General features: G+C 34.6%; 1 protein-coding gene and 1 pseudogene across 1 annotated transcript; both read right to left on the bottom strand.

Moving 5' to 3' along the window:
- The window catches only part of LOC149568816 (floricaula/leafy-like protein), a 163,998-nt pseudogene extending 158,498 nt beyond the window's left edge, over positions 1–5,500 (bottom strand).
- Positions 5,501–15,093: 9,593 nt separating this feature from the next.
- LOC149568815 (protein IQ-DOMAIN 18-like) lies at positions 15,094–20,426 on the bottom strand. Its single transcript, XM_089821697.1, has 6 exons — positions 19,289–20,426; positions 18,414–18,579; positions 17,767–18,099; positions 17,257–17,484; positions 16,818–16,931; positions 15,094–16,621 (listed from the first exon to the last, which is right to left on the bottom strand). Exons 2-6 carry the CDS (start codon positions 18,537–18,539, stop codon positions 15,836–15,838), a joined length of 1,587 nt encoding a protein of 528 aa, XP_089677823.1. The 5' UTR covers positions 18,540–18,579; positions 19,289–20,426; the 3' UTR covers positions 15,094–15,835.
- Positions 20,427–23,432: the final 3,006 nt, after the last annotated feature.

The raw sequence follows: 23,432 nt of genomic DNA, 5'->3' as shown, positions 1-23,432 counted from the left end.
TATTGTGAAAATTCTAAACATTGAAAAATGTCCTGAAAATTTGATCTTAGTGAAAACCTAGCAATAGGCACTTTGATGTATTTCCAAAAAAATTATATATTCCAAAAAAACAAAAAATTCAAAAAATAAATAAATAAAGAATCCAAGTGGTGAAAACCTAGAAATAGGTGCTACTTGAGGCCTTTGCACCCCTATTTCTTAGCACGTGTCCTAGACACTTAGCCTTTCTCCATAATGCCTTGTCCTTGTTGTCTTGGTTTGGAATTGGTCTTTGTCTCGGGGGCATCACTATGTTAGCTTTGGTCTCTTGGATGTGTTAGTCTTTAGGGCACCTCGCAAACAGTGTTTTTCAACACTATCCCAACTGCATTTTTAATACAACCCCTGACATAGAGTGTTTTTTAGTACTTATTGATTTGGTCTTACCCAGTTTTGTCATGTGATCTTCCCTTCTTTCAAGCATTTGATCCTTATCCTTGGAACTCAATATCAGTTAACACACTTAAATTTTTAAACACAAACACTTAATGTTTGAACTATGTAATGATTTTTTCTTTCTGTGCTGACTGTTATTGCTTTTTGCTGAGTGTCTTTGTTTGATAAGTCTCTCTGGGATGCATAGCTAGAGGACTTGGGGCATGGGGCATATTTTTATTTGTTTTCTGCTTGTGGGTGTGGTCTTGAAACTCTAGAGTGCCTCTTGTTGTCTCCTTGAAACACTTAGGAGATTTGAGGCATCATCCTTGACTATTTTTGCACAACTATTCTTCTGGTCATCCTAGCATCTATGCCTTGATACGAGCATGGTTTTGCTATATTAAATTGGGTAAGCTAACATCGAAGGCATCTTGACCTCTATGTCTTTGATGCTTATGTTAGAATCTTTCCACATTCCAATCCGATATAAATCACATTCATATCTTCATAGTTGCACTTGTGACTAGTGAAGATTGTGTGATTTTTTGATGTCCATTAATAATGGCCCAACGATGAAAATAAGTTCTTTTACATTCTCTAATGAATGATGAACACAAAATCCTATGTTAAAGTTTCTCTTTGCAAGTACACATTTGCATTTTCATGTAGCTTGCATTCTTAGACTTCATGTTAGTTTTCATTTTTAGGCTGCATTATGAGTTTGAGAGGGTTCTCTCTTCATCTTTATTATGGACTTTTAATCAACCATGGTCACATTTTGATCTTCATTTCCTTATCTTCTTTCGTGATCTCAATAAAAATTTTTATCTTGAATAGTTGATTGATTTTGGAGCATTTTCTTTCTTATAGAACATTTTATTATCTCCTTTCTGTTTCTTTCCATATCTTCCAAACTTCTATCATCCATTTTCTTTTACCCCACTTCTTTTCCTCTAATTCACCTTTGGGGCATCATATTTCATGCTTGATGATCTACCTTGGTTCTGTGATTCTTATATCTTTCATCTTACATCAAGAACTTTATCTTTTGTTCGATTTGATCAATTATCAAATTCAATCTTTGATTAAGTTTTATCAATTTTATCCTTGACTTTTTCAAGTCAAAATTTATTTGTATTCTTTTTCCTGATGTGTTCCTGATTCAACTACACATCTAGGTTGTTTTGTGATCCCAAATCGACCTCACACTTCAATTTCTTTCTTTGACTACATGTGTTCCCAAATTGATCACACATTAGTCAAAGAGGGGCAAATGTATTGACCCTAAAATGGTCACCTATATGGGCCCCCATTATTCAATTTATCAATTTATCAAATTTCTTGAATCAATGGTGTGTAATATTTTATTAAATCAATTTCCTTGGTCAATTTCAATTATTCTATTTTTCTAAGGTTGATCATTTTATCCTAAGTTTTATTTAATTAAAAGAAAATCTCTATTTTAATTAAATAAAATAAGTTCCCATTTAATTAAAAGAATACCTCTCTTTTAATTAAATAATTCATCCACATTTAATTAATTAAGAGAAAAACCCATGTTTTAATTTAATTAAATATCTCCTATTTAATTAAAGAACTTGCTCCCTTTTAATTAAATGAAAATCCCACTTAAATATCTCTTTTTGATGAAAAAGGAAATAAAATAAATTCTTTTATTTAATTTCTCTACACTTAAATGCACATATTTCTAAGTGGGAATTATCTTTCCACTTTCTTCTCAACCACTCCTCTTTTCTCATTGGTGGATCCTTATTTCACATGGATCATTATTTCTCCACCCTTGATTAAATCTTTTTCCTCTCAATCTAGATCGTCCAATCTTCTTTATAAGGGAGAGCCCTCTCCTCATTTTGGATACCCATGATTATGTTATTCTTATGCTGCAGGATTGGAGAGCAAATTTTGAAGGAGTTTTGAATGCTAAAGCTTTTGTGGAGAACTTCTATCTTCTTGTCTCATTCTCTCTTGCACACATGGCTTTCATCATGGGCTTTTATCATTGCATTTGCATATTAGTTTAGAGTCATATTTGTTTTCATAGATTAGATATTGCATTGTTTTGCATTGTTATCATTTAGATTAGCTTGCATCTCCATTTGCATGCATATTGAATCCTTGAATCTCTTGTTTCATGGTGTACTTGCATGAGCATGAACTAGGTCAAACTGAGGGCCTCCATTGCAAACCCTTGCACTCCATGAATAGAGAGCTATGAGTTGCCATTCAAGACCTCACTTTTGAGAAATCTTGGATATAATGACCCATAGTAGTGTGCCCACATTTTAGGCATACACTATTTACTATTTTTGTTAGTCGACATATATTGAATAGAGAGCTAAGTGATGAATGATTAAGTTAAGTTGTTGATGAGTGGCTATCTTGGCTGAGTGGATTTATGAGATTGTTTAAGTTGTTTTAAGTTGTTAAAAGTAGAATTGGTACATCTAGGCCTGAGGATAATAGATTCATTCATGTTGGGCGTTCGTTTTGCACGAGGTCAACGGCAGGAATCCATAGTGTAATTCCTCTCTTGAAAAGCAAATCTTTTTAAGGATCCACTCCAAGGTTTAGTGTTTGTCTTGCGATGTATCAAAATCCGCTTAGTAGAAGATAAATGTGAATGTTCATGAGGAGGCCTTTGCTGGTTCCAAAAACTCTTTTACCTTGGAATCAAGTAAAATCTGTTCGCTATCTCAAAATATCACACCAAAAGAAAAATATTTTTGTATTTTCATTTTTCAATGAATGCAACTCTAACAATGCAGCTACTATTAGGTCCTATTCTAATAGGGGGGTTAGCAAAGAAAATAACAAAACTAAAAGAAAATAACATGAAATCAAATAGCTTGAAATTGAAATTTCTAAACGAACATAAGCTACAGAACACAACACGCTGCGAGTTAAACCTTTGAAGAAATCGATAGGAAACCAATGAAAACAGGAGTAGCGCTTCCTAGAATCCACTGATGCAATCGTCGGTGAGAATCTTTAACAAATAAGATGATGTTTCACTCTTTATCAAATTGCAAGGCCATGGAAAGTGCACTCATGCAAGACAAAAAAGCTATGTAGACACAATCGGGTGATCTCTTCTCAAGCTCGTTACGTCAATGGAATTCATATATCTATAGAAAACACCAGAACTAAAAGATCGCACAACCAAAAACAACGCAATAAACCTTAGGTTCAATCACAATTTCATGAATAAATCCACAAAACAATGACACATTCAGGCAAGAATAACTACACTCCAAATGCTAGCACCAAAAGCATAACTTTATTGCATAATAACGATGGCCCTTTTTACATTTTACAATTGGGTATTTATAAGAAATCATCTCCTCAATTTTTGTTGAGAGTGAGAGATATCTTAATGCATTAAAATGCTTTTAAAACATTAAAACAAACTAAATATATACAAACTAGTAATCTATCTGGTGCTTAGAGGGACTCCATCCATATTTTATTCATTAATTGGATGCATGAGCCATTTACATGTTGAAAATAATGAAAGCATGACAGACAAAGTAGGAGGAAGCCATCAGTTGAAGTGGAAGTGCATGGAGACACCAAAAATAGAAATTGCCCCTTTACTAGGCATGTGTCAGTGTTAAACTTGCCATCAGAATGTGCTCCCAATGCATGGAAAGTGTTATTTTTGGAACTGGCAGTCAACTGTTGGCGCACCTCTGAATTGTGGAGCTACATGAAAATGCAGAGCTGCAAACCTGTGTACGTACGGAGCTGTGGACCTGCGGATCTACGAAGCTAAATTCGCCAAAAAATCAAAGTTCTCAATTTTGAAAACGGTTTCTGGGTTTTGCTCAAATGAGGTTTTAGATCACTTTTTGTATACGCTCCATGCGCCTTTCTGATGATTTACACCCTTTTATAGCCAATTACTTTCATAAACTTACACTCTCTCTGCTTCTTCAATCGAAAATCTCAAGGCACCTGCATTGAATCTTGTCCCCAATAGCTGCATAAGATTAGGAACCTGATTTGCTTTATGTGTCCAACCTCTGTATCTTTGACCTTTATCTTCTCTCCACCTATCCAATCCTTCCTAGTGAAAAACCAAGTGATCCAGATTATCCAAGGCGATCAAATGTTTGCAACTTTTCATATTTTTTCACAAATTTTCTAGGCATTTTTAAATGACCTTTTTGGAGGTCTTTTTCTCAAAATTTCAAGTCGAAACTTTTATCACTCCCTAAAATTGAGCAGTTGAAGACTCACTATTTTAGAGATTGAAATTAGATCTTCAGTTCTTCTTTCTAACGGTGTAAGTGGTTCTGAATTTCGAGGCTCGAGTCAAAAGTTATGACCTCGACAAGTTGAGGACGCCATTTTTACCTACAAAAGAAGCAAACATTAGTCCGTAGAGTTAACAATGCATAGTAAAGATACACTAGCCATTCAAACAAAATTGGAGATGAATCCTAAAATTTGGCTAAGTCTGAAATCTTGAAGCTCTAAAATTTGGCTAAGTTTGGATTCTTGAAGCCCTGAAATTTGGCTAAGTTTGGATTTTTGAAGCCCTGAAATTTTCTAAAATCTTTACCTTATCTCCAGGAGGTTTGAAACCTATCTCAAAAGATTCGTCGCATCTATTAAAATATATCTTAAGTATATAAAAAATTAAATATACGTCAACTTATACTTAAATGATATATTTTAAACCCCTCTCATTGGCTATTCAAGCAAAATTGGAGGTGAAAGGGCAGCTTGGCAAGGGCACATGATCCTTGGGAGCACGACGGTGCGAACACGCACTAGGCGCCTTCATCATGAGCACACGGGTGCACATGGGTGTGAGGCACGACGTGGCATAGTGCATGCGGACGCACGTGGGTGCGAGGTGCGATGCGGTGCAGCGCACGCGGGTGCGAGGCACGACGCGGTGCAGCACACGCAGGTGTGCGGAGCGGCCAACCCGAGCACAGCGTGGAGCACGCGAGCGCGAGGTGCAACGTGCACGGGCATCGGGCGCAAGGTGCGGCGCGACGTGGCGCACGTGGGCATGCGGAGCGGTGCGCGAGCGCGCAGGCACACGACACATGGTGTCGTGGGCGCGCGAGTTGCACAAGCGCGCAACACTTTTTTTCAACTCTTTTTTCTTTTTCTTCTTTTTGTATTTTTCAATTTTTGATTTTTTTGTATTTTTTCAATTTTTGATTTTTTTGTGATTTTTGGACTCTAAACAAAAATTCTTCTCCTGACTCTCGAATTGTGAGTCCGAGAGTCAAAAAAAGTAGGGGGTCCCCATTCCTAGTGAGGAATGGGGCATGTGTTGTGGACACCACAACAATTCCCCGCTCCAAGTAATTCTAAATATTCTAATAGTTTATATGTGTATGTATATATATCCATGGGGCTTTTGGGTTAAATAATCCTATGACATGGCATGCTAACAACTTCATATGTTGTTTATGATTTTGTCCATATTTAGTATACTATTTTTCTATTTTCCTTATTGGTGTTTGAATTAAGTTTGTAGATCATTTCCTTTATTTAAAAAAGAAGCACTTTCAATGCCCCAATCTAGAAATTTGTTGCACAATTGGATTTATTTTATTGGGTTACATATTAGCCATGTAAGGTTGCTTTCTTTGTATAGTTTTAACAACATTTTCTCATTGTAGATAATTTTTTTTTTCCTTTTTTGTATAGATTATTAGTTGTCACATATATGTATTTACATACATACATATTGGTTTTTGTCAGTATGCATATGCGCGCGCGCGCACACACACACATGTATGTATATGTATGCATATGTACTCTCTCTCTCTCTCTCTCTCTCTCTCTCTCTCACACACACACACACACACACATCAACATTCTTGTTGATCCCTTTGTTGTTTTTTCTTCCTCGCATTTGTTGGCATTGGGTATATGTGATTTCTTTGTTATAAAACTTAATCTTAGTAGCATGCTCTTTATCCATGTAATTGTTGGCATGAATTCATTATGGATATTGTCAATATTATTTGGGAGATGTTTGAGTCCTTATGTGTTTCATTCATGACTTGGTTTTCATTGATATCAACATATCAATTGTCTAGATAGTTTTGGCAGAGTAGCAAAGACAATTTTGTTTGGTGAGGTTTCCAAATATTGAGTTTCTTTCAATGGGATCAGAAGTATGTTTTAGGATGTGTATAGATGTTATGGTTAAGTGAGAGGAAAGAATTATGAAGTTTTTCATGAGTTACATGAGTTTTCTTGAAGACTCGTTGCAGGACAGTTTGCAGAATATTGTATGCTATTGTTTGTGTTGTATCTTTTTGGTGAGGTTGAAGCTTGTTCAATGGGCTTGAATTTGGTTAGAGATATGTTAGTAATGCTATGTTTGAGGTGGTAATTTATTTTTTATTATGTGAAGCCTTGTGAAGGATAATGTGTGGGTTATTCATCGAAGGCTGATTGTGTTGTACTATTAATGTAATATGCTTTGTAACATGTTGAACCTAAATGTAATATATTATGATGGTCTCATATTATTCATTGTACATTGGGAAAGCCTCAAGGCTAACTCAACTAGTTATTAGGACTTGGACGTATAAAGGAAATATATTTCCTTGGTTGTAAGTATAATTTTTTGGTTAGTGAGATCATATGAAGTCATACGTTATTGATGTAATGTTATATGAGATTTGGATACAAATTTGTAAGGGTCGAAGAAGTGTTTGATGATGAGGATAAGTGTGGACTTCAAATGAACTGTATTGGTAAAGATAAGTTTTTATTTTTGTCAGTTCATTTATCTTGGATAGGTTATCCTATCCTAAATTGTTTAGTGAGAAAAGTTCATAAGAAATTTGAATAGTAGATTTAGTTGTCTTTCTTTCAATTCCCAACAAGGTTGCCACAACTCCTAATAGGGTTGGAATCTTTTGACAGAGATTCAAAGTCTCATAATAGGGACTCATATGTACTAATTATATTTATTTGACTCCTAATAGGGTCACATCCTTTCACAAGGAACATTTAGATCAGTAAGTCATCTTGTGGGCATCATTCCCTCAAATCAAGGGTTTCCCTAGTTAACATATCTTGTATCACATTGCACGGTTGTTATCTTGTGGTTTCTATATCTTTTGATTACATGTTTTAGATTTTTAAAAGTTGAAAAAAGTTTTTTTTATAGCATATAACTAATTCACACCCTCCCCACCCCTCTTAGTTATATTGGTGGACTTTACTTTCTAATAGTAGCCAATTTGAATCTATTGAGCTAGTAGGTATAATTGTATTTCATGGTCTTCCATGGCTGGTAGATTTCACATTGCTAATAAAATACTCATCACTAGCCATGTGTACATTTCATCTTGTTGGACACCATTAAAAAAAAATTATAATCAGTCAACTCAACTAATCCATAATTTCCCTTGGGAAAGGTGGGGAAAGAAAAAAGGGCCAACACACTACATCATGGACTCATTGTATTCAACCAAAAGGTAAAGGAGGTTTAGGAATTATTGATCCCTATATCCAAGTTATTTGTCTAACTACCAAATGGATTATAAGGGTCTTAGATGGTGATGCTCCATGGGAGCATCTTGTTCACTAACATATTCAAACTACTTCAGCTAACATATCTTGGAATTTAGTGGATTGGATGGACAAATTTTTACTTGCTCTTGGCTCAAAATGCATAGTTCACCCCGCTTCGATTCTATTTAAAAAGATTAGAAGACAACTTATAAAAAAATTGTCCTAGTATGATCAATCTTTGAGTAACGACCTAACTTTTCCATCTTCCTTTATTTGGCGGAACCATCTTGTTCAACTTGCCAATGACCTACTTGCTTTGAATAAATGTCTTAAAGGTAGAAATTTATTTTTAAAGCATTCAAGTTTTTTGGGGATTTTGGGATCAAGTTGAATTCAATTGGAAAACACATAAGAAATTAAGGTTACAACATAAGTAATCCCCTAGAGATAAGTCTCGTCTACTTCAAGTTCAAAGACTTATCCAACCTGAACTATTCTATATGTTTTCAACACTCTACCATGCTAAATTTATTACAGAATGAAAATGACCTAACAATCAAAACATTCATTCCTTCCCACTTAAGATAGTTTATAGAATACTCCTTCCAACATGCCCCCTCTTGGCCCATCTTAATTCTAAACAATGTTGTAGGCATAGTCATATAATAGAACAAATTAAGTGCTATTATTTAGTCATCCAAAGCTAAAGCTCAAGCTCAATTGAAAACCTTGAAGATACTTTATGTCAAAGTCCCTATTGGTGATCATCTCTCTTTCATATCTCCTTCTCCTTCATGGCCTTTCTTTGGTAAAAATTAAATCATTAAACATGCTTTGTTCTCATACTTAAATTTTGTGGAAACACCTTTTCATTGATCTCCCTTCTCTTTTTTGTCCTCTCTATACATGTAAAGTTGCATTTCTTGGGTTTACAAGCACCTAAATTTCATATTTCAAACCTCTGAACATGTTATTTTGAAAAGAAAAAAAAAGGGAATTTTGGTGCTTAGTAACCTTTTCTCACAAATTTTTATATAGTTTTCCTAGAAGTCATGATCATATGCATGAATCTCTCTCCTCCTCTTACTCTTTTACAAACCTCTATTCATCCCATTCCTACTGTACGGAACCATTTGAGTACAAATTCAATTCGATAATTTAGAAACAAAAATGATATGTGATGACGATAGAAACAATGATATGTTTCCAAATTGTTGATTTTATGGGGCATGAAAGAGATAGAAAATTCCTTCTTCCATGTGTTCAAGGTGGGAGAAAGAGTACAAACAAATGCTCTTCATACTTAGCAAAAAGTCTTGCTTCCAAGCAACGATGGCTCTATTTGTCTCTGGAAGGATTAAGGATAAAAGTTTGCATTCATCAATGAATGGTTTGGACTTCTATTTTTTTTCCAACCATTAGTATATGTTGCTTGTTTTCATTGGGCTAAAGAGATGCTCTCCTAGTTCAAGAGCAATATTCTTTCTCCAAGTATACAATTACACAAAAACAATACTCTACAATTTTCTTAAATGAATTATATCTTTTATGTATAGTCAATATTTATATTTTGTCTCCATAGTTATTCCAAACTGTCAATTTATGTTCTCTAGTTAAGTGTTGTATTCTATCTTGTTGTTCCTCAATATTGTTTTCTTGTATGATATTTTTACAATGTTGGTATATGTAGATGGTCTATTTTGGTAATAATGATGGATTAGTCTAGCATAATGTTTTTTGTTCATTTATATTAGTGCAACAATGCTTTGGTATTTTTTTGCCTTTGTGCTAACTCAAACTCTCTAATTCTTTTTAGTAGTGAAACAAAATTCAATTAAACAAATAAAGTTATGCTTTGCTAAAGTAACAAACATTTTATTTTTTTTGTTAAGTATAAAAAAAAGAAATAGTAAAATTTATTTAGAATTTTTCATAAATAATTTGTTAGAATTATTATATGTTTATAATTTACAAACAATTTTTAAGAATCACTAGTTCACATCATCTTCCAACTACTAACAATTTAGTTACTATAGGGTCAATAAATTAGAAACTTTGGTGAAAATGTTGGTTCCAATATGTTATTTTGACAAGAAGGATTACACTTTTGTAGGGTTACCCTACACATGAATGAAGTAACTTAGTCATTTTTATAGGTTAAAGCATATATATTGGTGAAAATGTTGATTCTAATATGTTATTTTGACAAGAAGGATTACACTTTTGTAGGGTTACCCTATACATGAATGAAGTAACTTAGTCATTTTTATAGGTTAAAGCATATATATTGTCATCAAGTATAGTGACATAAGAATCAACTTTAGTAAAAACAAATGAAATGGTATCCACAATGAAACAATGTGTATGGAATAGGGAGAAAATTCTATGTCAACAAAATAAGATGCATATGAAATCTTTAAAAAGCAGATGGTGTAAGCCCTAATGCTAATCCAAGTGTGGGCAGGAAAGGTGTAAGGAAAACTATGTAAATGTAATCATGAAATCCTACGAGAAAGATTAGTCATTGACAAAGAAGAATATAAAAGGATTATGAAGCATTAAAGTAATTTGTATACTACATCACAAATTTGAAAGCCCTAATATTGGTTTAGAAATCCTTACAATTTTAGATGACTTATATAGAATCAATCCCCCAAAAAAGATGGAAAATGATCTTTCCTTAAGCTAAATCTATGCTAACTCAATTAAATGCATACACATAAGTACAAATACCCTAGATTAAATAATAATAAGTTGGATATTGTATTTTGATAATTTGTAGTAAATTAGATATGAGTATGCAAATAGAAATAAATATATGTAGTACAATGTTTGAAGATAGTGCTAAACAAAGAATTTTTTGGGATTCACCTAATTGTCTAGCTTATAAACATGAAATTATTTTTCTTTCAAATGGGTTAGTTATAGATTCCAAGAAAAAGCCCACTTTTAGATTCATGAAAGAGGTAGATCTGATGATCTTGCAATGCTTCTAAGAAAAGAAACCCTCAAAATGGAGGAGGAGTTTGCTTAATCTATTCGCAGATACCATGTTGGATTTTGCAACACAAGCTCTTGCAAAATCAAGCAACAAACAAAGAACACTTTCCATAAACAAGACCAACAAGAAAGAAACAATATATCCCTCAAAATAAAAATATATAGAATGAGAATTGTGATGCACAAATAGTTGCTTTATCGAAAGCAAATACTCTAAAATTAGGGCAAAAAAGCTAGAAAAGCTAGAAAAGAAAACTAAGACTCAACTAGGCTAAATTAGGCTTAACTAAAGCTCCACTAAGTAACTTTAAACTGTGTGCATTTGTGCATGGGAAAGTGCACAAATATGTAATGCAACAATATGCATACATGCACGATGCAACAAATATGCATGCTTTGATAATGTCTATATTATATATTTATACAATCTAGCTAAGTTTGTGGAGTAAGCACAAATTTAGTCATAGATTTATACTTTGTGACCAAAGTCATATGTGCACATAATGATGTACTACTTCGTGATTTCACTTTATGTATGACAATATACTTCACTCGTCTTGAATGTCTGGGAATTTGGTGATAGTTCAAAAAAATAAAGAAGTATTGGTTAGTCACAAGGAGACAAATCCTTCCTAATCAACATCAAAATAATGATTAAAAAATCTTGAGTGTGCTTTTATGATGACCATGTACAATTGGATTCATTTTTGTGTGGGAAGTGAAGTGCACAAAGGGAATTATTTCTCTATATGGTCCAATTGCTACAATGAACACATTGAATGCTTTTAAATAAATGGGTTTACCAACATATCACATAAACTTGTGTTTAGCCAACCTAAGGTGAGAAGGGTAAAGGTGGATATATAATCACGTTCAAATTTAAATGTTTGATCAAGGCAAGATGGAACTACAACCACATAGATGATCCTACAATTGCAAATCTATCATAGGATAAATGAGGGGTTAAATATCATAGTCTAATGTATGCATGGAAATATGTGAAAGCGTAGTTGTAAATGAGTGGATCATAATCATGTGAATATGGATGTACACATAGTAAGCATATATATGTATTCCTTTCATGAGGGACTACACTAAGACATACATGTATACAAAAATCTCGGTGCCTACTAAAATTTAAAACTTTAGACAAGACAAACAACCACAAATTACACCATTTATTAATATATTAATATGTATCAATATGTCAAGATTTCTATATATACATATATAGCTTAAGTTGGCCTAGTACTAGAGAATTTGTGATCTTGAAGAAAGGTCACAAATTCAAATTATACGAGTTTAATGTATGCATGTCTCATTTATAATCCCTCACTCAAGAAATACAAGGTAGTCCCATATTTAAGTCACCATATATAGACCCAACAATAAATGGCTAATAAACTCATTTGCTTTCTCATATTCTTATATCAAATATAGATCAAAGACAAATGACTAGTACATTAGAACATAAAAGCTCCTTTACTATATTCTTCTTGTCACCAACTCTCCCCATATCAAACCGTTTATTAATATATCAAGACAAACACCTCTAATTTTAATCATTTCTTAAAAAAATATTCTTCGTGTCCCAAAAACCCTCCCCAAATTACAGCATTTATTAACATATTAATACACCAAGATTGCTAAAATAGAATTCTAGAGCCCACCTTCCCCTAACTAGAGATAGGAAGTCTCTTTTTTCGAAGTAGGGTTGTCACCGGCCTTCCTTCTTTCCTTCAAACTCAAATTTGGATGCATGATCCCATTAGTGCGCAAAAGCCGTGCCCACTCTCTGGGTTTGAAAACGCATGGAAGACTGGTAAGCATCAACGAAACATGCTGCCCACAAATCAACGTCGAAAGGGATATATACGCATGCATTTCCTCAATACATTTCCTCAATAGAATCGAGGTATGAGTCTGTGAAAGGTATTTTCAAGAATGTGGACTACCTTGACAAAACTCCTTACCCCACGTTATAACGATTGGAATTCAAAGAGAAGTTGAATGAAATACACATCTCAACTACTTTCATTTTGGCGGAAACCAATCCAAGCACTTGACCAGCCCTAAATTTTGTAGTAATTAGCTGTTGGAAGGTATGGTTGAAGACACCATGGCCATTCAAACAAGAGGGTTTGGCATTCCCAGTCCTTTTCATTAGGTCGGCAAAGGGATTTCAATTCAACATCCCGATTACTAATTTGAGTGTAGAAAACACTGACCACACAACCACCCTATTCTAATGGAAAGACTTTATGGTGAGGGCCGGCTTGTTTCATTTGATTTAACGCATTATGAATGAGTACTCTGCCACCTGGTAAGCAAAGGAGCTTACAATTAAGGAAATATCAACTGCTACAATGCAAAGGGGTCCATTGAACAGTAGGAGCGTTGGTGTGGTGTTATTAGCGGATATGGTAATTTAATGACACCACTTTTCGTAGGAATTTACTGTACTCAACTGAATATGAAATTTGTTTGTTGTGATGGAATGATTGATGGATCGTTGAAAAGGTGCGCATGTTTCGAAGTCACCCGTGATATAGGTAGCAACTACTTGAAAGGTTTCATGTGTTAAAAACTTAAAAATATGGGATAGTCACAATGGCCCAAAGAAAGATCAGGGTTATCTGCATTTCAGTAGAATATTTTTTTGGGTCAATTCTGAAGGTGACTTAGAAAATATGCGCATGATGCTAGCAAAGTTTTGACCTGTATAGCAGTAAAATTAGATAAAGTAGGACCCCCTTCAGGCAGGCCATCCATACTGCTTCCCAAGTGTGTGTGTGTGTGTGTATATATATATATATATATATATAGGAGGGGCCAGTGTGCTAAAACCCAACAGTGTAGCATGAGCTGTATAGAGATTTTGTCAGTTTTGATGTTGATTTTTATGATATAAAAGTGTTTGAGAACAGAGTAATCTCATGATCACAATGTCTATATTGATCATAATTGATATCCTTACAACCTTCATGACATTCTCTTGTTATGTGATGTATTTTTTTCAGGATTCACCTGCTTAAAACACCAGCTATTCTCTTGTTTTACAAAATGCTAAATGCCATTTGCTATTCCATAGTTTTCCTTCTTCTTTTTCTGTATTTTTCCTTCTTTGACCTTTCATTTTGGCTATCCCATAGTTTTTATTCATGCAGAATATGCAAGATTAGGATCATACAAATTGAAGAGTTGAATAAGAGTAATGCACAGTCTTTAAATAATTGTAGTATGGTTGTTAGATAATCCCTTAATTATTATCACCTACCCAAGAGTCAATAGATTTCATGGATTGTTGGACCCTACAAATAAATAGCTTAATTCAATGACATTTCTAAGCGGGCAATGAGACTGATATTAGAAATAAGTTGGATGCATCCAATAGAGACACCAAGGATTCAAAAATCTGGCAGGCAGGTGCTCTTGTTAATGTAGCTGGCTGAACAAGGCATTTTAAATGGAGGGAGCCCCACACCAGATTTGATTAGTTGTAATTCTGAGAGGACTGCAGCATGCACTGTATAGAATACGCCCATCTGGGATTAAAAAAAGGTCCCTTACATTATGAGCTGTCTTGCAATCCAAGCACTGTTAGGTTAACCGAGGGCAGGGCATCAAGGGCCTTGAGTGGCCAATGAAAAATTCTCTATGTATGTAATCAACATAACAATTATAGAAGAGGAAACTTAATGTTTAAAACTTCAAACTTAATTTGATGTTCCTATTTTCAAACCATTCCCTACCGTAAGAATGTTTTGGCAAGATGACTGTCAAAATTTAGTCTACTATGTATTGAAAATTTTTAGTGATCAGATACCAAGGAAAGTAAGTCTTAAAGATGCAGCCTGAGAAACTATCAAAAACAAAATTTAGAGTTAAAAGGTACAGTTTTTTAAAATGTGACTTAAATGGCATACACAAATCAACTTCATGAATCAAGAAAAGGCATCCTTTGTCAACACATACAATGTAGAAAAGAAAGGGATCAGTATTTCTTCTAGCTATTTTATGGCGGAGATTGCCATATCATATCTCAATGATTGCATGTTATGTCAGATAGCAAATACCGTATAAAACAAATGGCGGCAATAAATTGTTCATTTACCATGCACCAATACCAACATCACTATTAAAAACTCAATGATATGTTCAAAAAGTTTGTCCATTGATATTATGATTTTGTTCACAAAAGTGTGAATCCTTTTTTAATAGTTGTTTGGATCAGTACAACAAAACACAGAATGTGAAGGAGAAGAGCATTCATGGACCAGAAAAGACTTGGTCACCAGGTGAATGAATACAGTCGAACTCTTCATAGAGAGACATTTAGCCTACATGCATGGTATAGAAACTACAACACCAGCTAGGCTTCTACAATTAGCTTTAATAAGAAAACCATTTACAGAACAGAGGTCCAGGAATTATCATTCCTTGGTTTTTGTTAAGAACGTGATCACCCTCTCTGCTACTCTGAAATGAACAATAGTCCCCATCTGATCAACCACTTGTAATCTTTATGCCACACCATTTAGTGAGTCTGGAATTATCAGAAGGCATCAGCCCATGTCGCTTAGGAGTCTAGGACCAAGCTTCAATTCAAGGTGATAACAATAATAGCAACTAGAAAATCAACATATAAAAGTTGCAACTTTTTTTATGAACCCAAAACTGTTTTGTTCTATTATACAGATCAATTATGATGATATTCTCCTGCTTTGGAAAATCCTCGGGGTTATAGGTTAAAAAGGGAATTGTATTACTGCTGTGAAATAGCTTGGAGCACCTAGTACACAATAAGCGAAAATGACACTCAACTAGATTTGCATAGCATCAATCTGGATACATTTTGTTAATTTGTACAGAAAACAAATTACTCCAAGTTAAAAATTTAATAGCGACCGCTTGCCATGGAAGCTACATCAAATTCACCATGTCTTAGAGACACTGTGGATCCGTCCAGACTAAGAGGATCAGGATACTGAGATCCGTTGCGCATTGATGGAGCCACAGAAGATGATCTTTGCATCTGTGCACTACTTAGGTATGACTTGTTATCCAGTGCAGTGTGCAAAGACATTCTCCTTTTCGACAGTACTGCATTTCGGTCATGAGTACTTGGTCTTTGCTTTGGAGCACTCTGCGAACGAACCTTGGCTCTCGAAGATTGAGTGTTGGCCATGTAGTTAGGAAAAGCAGAATAACCATCAATGTAACTCTCAGCATATCCACTTCTAGGAGTAAATGGACCTCTTTTCCATCCACCTGAGGCAGCTGAGCTTGCAAATTGAGGACTGCTCTGTGCTGTTGAAAGCACACTATCTTCAACATATCCATAATCTGTATACATGGTTTGAAGGCTGATATCTCGAGAAACTAATACATCTGATGTTGGCCTGGGAATGGACAGTCGAGATATTGGAGGGATTGACTCGAGCGAAGCTTGTGTATGATTCGAGTATTTTGAATTTGGCGAAGGGTGAACTCGTTGTGAAATATGAGGAATGTGGTTAGCACGTGGAGGATAATGAAGTGCAGGAGGAGTGGACGATATGCTTGGCTCTGTTGAAATGGAATCTGATATTGATGCCATCCATTTCTTTGAGCTTAATTTTGTTCTGGCAGTATCCATCTCAACAATCTTTGCACTTCCATCTAAGCTGCTACTCTCCATATCCTGTTCACCCAGGCAAGAGACATTAAAATTTTATCTGCACAGGCAGCCGTCCAACAAACTACCGAAGTTGTGATCAAAGGCAAACTTCTACATAAATCCTGTTTCCTTCAACTTAAAAGAAGCAGAAGGAAAATATGTAACTGGACAGGAAAGGAAAATTCTAAGGAGCCAATTAAAGTAATACAGTAATACTTACTTGTCGAGTGTATGCAGAATGTAATCCTCTATCATTTTTTCCTGTAGCAGTTTGTCTGCTTTTCACTCTGCCCTCCAATTCATCAAAACCAGCAGTATTCAGATTCCTTCCTTCCTGTGCATGGAAATACACATTTGATGGTATTGTAAGACACAAAGTAACTGTATTCACTCTCTAAAACCTGTTATGAAGTAAGAATGATAAAAGCCCTTGCCTATGGAAGAAAATTTGTTCACACCCACATGATTACATATTGTGGTTGTTTTAAGACTCAGGGTGAAAATTCACAATATCTAGGGTTAATAAAGTAAGGTTTGCTTCAACCATATTGCCAGTTTAGAAAGAAGACATGTTCATTTGGAGATGATGCAGAAGATGAAATCCAAAAATGTGTCTTTGAGAGGTTAAAAATCAAAGGACTTGACTTGCAAGAGTTTACCATAGATTTCCTTGAATAAGACTCCATTTGACGCCTTTGCAGAAGCTTTGTCTGAACTGCCTGTCCTTCCTCAGACATTCTAACTCGACGAGCACGAACTCGAGCCTGAACCCTTACAAGGGCTTGCATGCATTGCAGTGTTTCGGCTGCCTGCTTTCTCACTATATTCCCACGAACTAATGCTTGCAATTTAACCAGAGCCTTCAGGGCACATAGTGCTTTCCTTGCCTGCAAGTTTCAGTTGCAAACATGTCATCTTGTTATGCAATAACAACATGCACCCTATTATTGAGATGCATTTCTGGATTTGATTGTGTGCCAATTTTTTGCATCAACATTTTGAATCACACTCAGTGATCCATCATGTTTCTCCTCCAACTATTCTCATCCTGATGATGGATCATTGAGTGTGATTGGAAACGTTGATGCAAAAAAATTGGCACACAATCAAATCCAGAAATGCATCACGTTAACATGCACCCTAGATCAATAGCAGGAATTTTTTCATACCAGGTATCCTCGGAATGCTGATTGAATCCTAATGGCTGCAAATTCCTCAATGTCGGTGCCTCCATAGGCATAAGAATATCCAGTGCTTGTTAGCCGGACAACAGCTGCTGCTGCCTGGGCAGCTGCAACTGCTGCATCTGCAGCAGCTGCTGTTGCAGCAGCCACAGCTATGGCATGTTTGTTTTGCTCATGCTCTCCATGATTCTCATTGCTCAAACTGAAAGCCTTGGGTTCTGCAACAAGTTCAGAACCATGTTCTGAACTTGTATCTGCATTTCTAACAGATCTTCCACCAAAACTCCATCGCCGTCTGTCCTTTGATTTTGATTTCGTCTGTCCCGTAAACAAATGAAATCAGCTCGCAACTAACAAAAACTTTAGAATCCCCTAACAAATAATATATACAAAACGATTCATACTACAGTTTTAAGTATGTAAATGCAAAGTGATGCATTCCTCTGCAACATAGTACATGAACCGGCACATTACTGGACAAACGCAAAACAGAAAAAAAGATCTTGTAACTCCAATTTAACTAACAAACATATGTATGTGTCTATCTCTGCATCAAAAGAAAAGAAATAGGAAAATATCCTATAAACACAAACAAATCGAGCTTGAGAAAGTTGGAGCTTTAATGTACTCACAGACACATCTGATCCTGATCTTAATTCATGTCTATCGTCTTGAATAAGAGGTAGGCTTTGACGGGGTTGCTTAGCCTCTTTTTTCATTCCAAGAACGCTTCTAATCCATCTCATTGCCTTCCCCATTGTGCGAATTTCCCCTTACCAATAATCACAATTCAATGACCTACACAAACAAAAATGAAAGATCCGTCCAGAATCAATTCGCATTCCAACTACAACATAAACAAATGGTTCAGGGTTCGCTTTGCATTGCCTGTTTTCACAACAATGTAATCAATCCCAACATGGCCAGAAAAACCCCAAACCCAAGCTTTAGTCCGTACAGTAATCAAAACAACATCCGCCGACCCTCAATTTTCACAAAACGGACAAAACCCATATGAGCAGCATTCATTATATTACTTCAATCAAAAACAATATCTGAAAATCTATTGAAACTTCGAAACCGGCACAAACACAATTCATTCTGCATTGAACCCAATAATGCCACATTAATAAAGGGCATGTTTACCAAACCTTTGACCAGATAATAATTCAAGACGACCTGATAATTCAAGCCTCTTAAACTTTAGTTCATATACTAATCTAAAAACCATTCCTTCCACCCTCAATTCGCACTCCGCGTAAAAGACAAATAGAACCGACATGTCTGACATTCATTTTATTTACTCTAAACATACTCATATATTTGATTAAACTATGGAAAACCAAAATGTGCAGTTCATTCTGCTTTGTACATGGTAATCCTACATTTTTCATAAAGTTCCCAAACCTTAATCCGTATATCAATTGAAAACAGCCAACTGAAAAAATCTCGAGTCCCCACAAAATCAAAATAGCCCATGTACCAATGGCCTAGAAAGAACTGATACCTGTACTAGTAGATGCAGAACGAAATCATGCTGTTTTGCTGTAGCCCAGGCTGTTATCCTTCAATGCATTATTTGGGATCCCTGCAAAGAACTGATGAGAACTCCGGATTTCTGAAAGTGGGTCTGACTTAGGAACAAATTCATTATTCTTAAACAAGGTCTGTAAGCAAGATCTAGGCTTAGGAAAAGTCAAGCCAATTAAGGAAGCCCGAAATTTCCGAAGGTCAGAGCTCTGGTCACATGCAGACGAAGTACCAAACCAGAGGATCCCCACTATGACCAGATGCGCACCATTAAAGAAGCCTCCTAGTTCTTGACCGTGACTTGTACTGAAGGAGAAATAAAAAAGGACAATGTACCAAGTTTCTCACAAGGAGATGCAAAGCATATTACAACAACAGCAGCGCATCATGGCCTTTGCAGAAATGTCAGAAACGGGATTGAACAATTCACACGGTATACCTGGAACTCAAACAAAACAGAAATGAAATGAAAAAGACGAGCAAGAAACAAATACAACATCCAACAAATGACGTTTTGCAAGCTCCCCTGATTTTGCATGTGATCTTGTGTACTCCATACAAGCATATTGGGAAGACCAACCGACCACATTATGTATATACATTGCATATATAAATCATTATTTTTAAGCTTAGTAGACTGTGTCAAATTCCAAAGTCCTGATATGGATCATGGGCCAAGGCGAATTAGGCTTAATTTTCTCTCTTTTGGGTTTGTCTGAAATGTACTAACATCTGGGGATCTGCTACTGACCAATATTTTTGCGTTATGATCTTGTGCAGGTTGACGTGTAATCCGTGAGATTCCACATTCCTAACTTTGGTGGGTTTTTTTATATAAATCTGATCTTGAGCTTGGAAAGGCTTTGGACTTGGGATTTATTTTATTAAGCTATGATTTGACCGGGCAAGTGAACTGTTTCGTTATGTGAGCTTCTGGATTATAATCGGATTAAGGGTCTGGGCAGGCCCCTAATGTGAGCTTTGTGAAGACAGATGGCATGGTTTTTGGAGGATTGAGTTGGCGTACAGTTTGATTTAGTCTTTTCCCATTTGGTTTTTATGATTTCTAGGATTATATTTTCATCACGGAACAGACACTGAGAATCTTGTCTTGTGTTTTGACATTCTTCAAGGAGTCTCTTTTAAAAGGTTGGATTTTTTATGGGGAGAGGATGAGGAATGAGTGTTTTATGATTGGTGAAAAGGATGTTAGGAAGGGATAAAGAAGGGACCCTTTTCAAGAAAAAGGCTATTTTTAATGGAGAAAAAGAAGTTTGGTGGCAAAAAAAGCTATAGCCCCATATCTTTGACTTCCAAATTTGTTTAAATATATCATACCACCAAATCCCTCACCAACTCGAAACATCATTACATGTTATAATTTAAACATAAAAAATAATAAATAATTACGACAATTAAGAGGATCAAAGGGTATAGAATTGAATTTTGTAGTTCTTTCAAAATGATCCTTTCTTATTAGAGTACTTAAATAGTCTTATGATATTTGTTTTTAAAATATGTTTTTTCCTTAAATTTAAAAAGCAAAAAGATTGTGATGATACATCATATATTAATCAATTATGATTTGATGCATAATAATCATTCTTATTATTATTTTTGGAACTTTTTTACATCTCAACCGAAAACAAGTTGATGTGGCATTAGATTTGAACATGTAGATCCAAAGTCAAATTTCTATGAAAGAGGATCCGTGTAAGTTGTACCAAATGGAAGGGTAATACCCACATGAAGTTTAATAGACTTGAAGTTAAGGTGCCCCGCTCTTATAAGATCCTATCCTCTAAAGAACACCTCTCTCTATCATATGACATTTTTAGAGCAGTTTAATTTACCAACAATTTTATATGAAGTATTTTATATTTAAATATATTTATCTTTCAACCAATAGTACATATTAGAAATTAAAAAAATATCTTAAACATCATCCAAGATAAAAAGAATAGTCTAATCTAATAATGTATCTAAAAAGGAAACATAAATTTACCAACTTTCTAAATTCATATTAAAAATCTTGTTACAATCATATTTTATTTTGAATTATATTTTAACTAACATGAATTACATGTTAATATTAAATTATAACTACTTTAAAATTTCTAATAATAAAGTCATGTTTCTCTCTAATAACTTTTTTAGGACATGTTTGTAGAGTTAGGGCTATGAATTTTTATTTTTATACTTATCTTAAAAGAAAGATTTTTAAAATGCCCTTTTATTCATTCTTATAAATTTCCATGAGAAGACTTAATTATAATTGCTTAAACTTAAATTTACATGAGTGATTGTCCAAATATAAAATTTTATCTTTTAGACAAGTTTCCAAATTGGTATTAAAAAAAAGTATCTTAAGTCTTATATTTAAATACTTTGAAAATTAGCAAAAATTATATACTATTATCTTAAAATATATGTTTTTTTGTTGTTGTTGAAGGTTTAGACTTGTGTTTGGTCTCTTTGGTTAAGAACAAGGACTAAGGGGTATCTATTTCGTCAAATTCACTTGGGTCACAAGCCCGACCTCATCCCTTTTAGAATAAATTGGTATTTTTATAACTGTTCTTAAATATTATATATTAATATTAGAAATTAGAATTGTATGCTATCTATAAAAAAAAATTATGTGTTTTATTTGCAAGAATTCTTTTGAATTCAAGGCACACACAATAGTTTCATGATGGTGAACTTCATTGACAATTTATGCTTATTGCACAAGAAAGCACACCTATAAAATTACTTTATCCCCTATCAAGGACTTAGGAATGCATATCTTGCAAATGAGAATGACACATTCAAGTAAGGTAATGCCTTTCCTGTTTTGGCCCACAATGCTCATCTCCCATCAAGACGGCATGGGGTCTATTGTGTCAAACAAAGGCACGGTTATATTACCTAGGGCTCTGATAGTAGAGGGGCAAAAAATCATAGTCTAAGGAAGAATGTAGGCCTAAATCCATACAAAAACAATGCAAATATAAACAAGATGGTCTTCAAGAAACCTAGGTCATGAGAGGAACAAGAAAAGAAAAACTTAATTATTATGCCTTAATCACATAAAGATGCAAAAATAAAATGAAAACTTTATCAAGAAAAGGGTTTGGGTTACAAATTCAAAGTGGGAAACAATTACAAATAATAAAGCTAGGAGGGAAAAAAGGAGAACTTTGATAGGTAGAAAGTTGGAGGAACTAACAATTGGACATCTAAGCACTAGTAAATTTTGGCAAATATGTGACACATTGTAATGTCCTCATCTTTTTAGCATCTTAGTGGAGTTCTTAGCCTTTACATTCTCCGAAGGCTAAGTGGAGAAATAAGGAGAAATTGATTAAATTACTTTCTTATAAAGTCATTAAATTAAAAAAGAAAAAAGAAAAAAAAAAGTGACTTTATATTTAATTAATTTAATTTATTAGAGAGTGCATTAATTATTGGAAAGGGTGAAGCATCTAGTAATTTAATTTTTCTAAGAGCACAATTAATTATTGTATTGCAAGGGAGAAGCTTCTAGAGAGTGCATTAATTATTGGAAAGAGTGAAGCCTCTAGTAATTTAATTTTTCTAGAAGCACAATTAATTATTGTATTGCAAGGGAGAAGCTTCTAGCAAGTGCATTATTTATTAGAAGGGGGAAACTTCTAGTAATTTAATTTCCTAAAAGCACATTAATTATTAGAAAGGGAGAAACTTCTAGAGAATGCAATTATTAAATATTTTATAGAAAGGTGAAGGAAAAGTATAAATAGAGGTGAGAGCTTCATTGTTTATCATCTAATTATTGTGAATTGCTTTTAATACTAAGTTGGGAGAAGAAACTAAGGTTTCCAATTTCAGTCAGCCATTGAAGAATGTCAACTCTTCAGTGTTGCAACCATTTGAGGTGGTGAAATATTCATTAAATTTGGTATTCAGGAGAGCTTCAATTTAGGAGTTTTATTTGTGCTTAAATTGGAGAATAGATTTTGGCTGCTACAATAAGAATGCATGATGTCACACTGCAATATTTATGTTTGATTCATTTCTATTCTTGGGCTTCACTATTATTAGGTTCCTCTTGTAACTATGAGTAGTTATCATTGTACTTCATAAGCATATGATTTTGC

Source organism: Cupressus sempervirens, chromosome 3, assembly GCF_028749045.1.
Source record: "Cupressus sempervirens isolate cs-2001-9-10 chromosome 3, ASM2874904v1, whole genome shotgun sequence".
NCBI classification, from domain to species: Eukaryota; Viridiplantae; Streptophyta; class Pinopsida; order Cupressales; family Cupressaceae; genus Cupressus; species Cupressus sempervirens.
The sequence above is the reverse complement of the archived record's forward strand: the minus strand, read 5'-3'. Positions and strand labels throughout refer to the sequence as shown.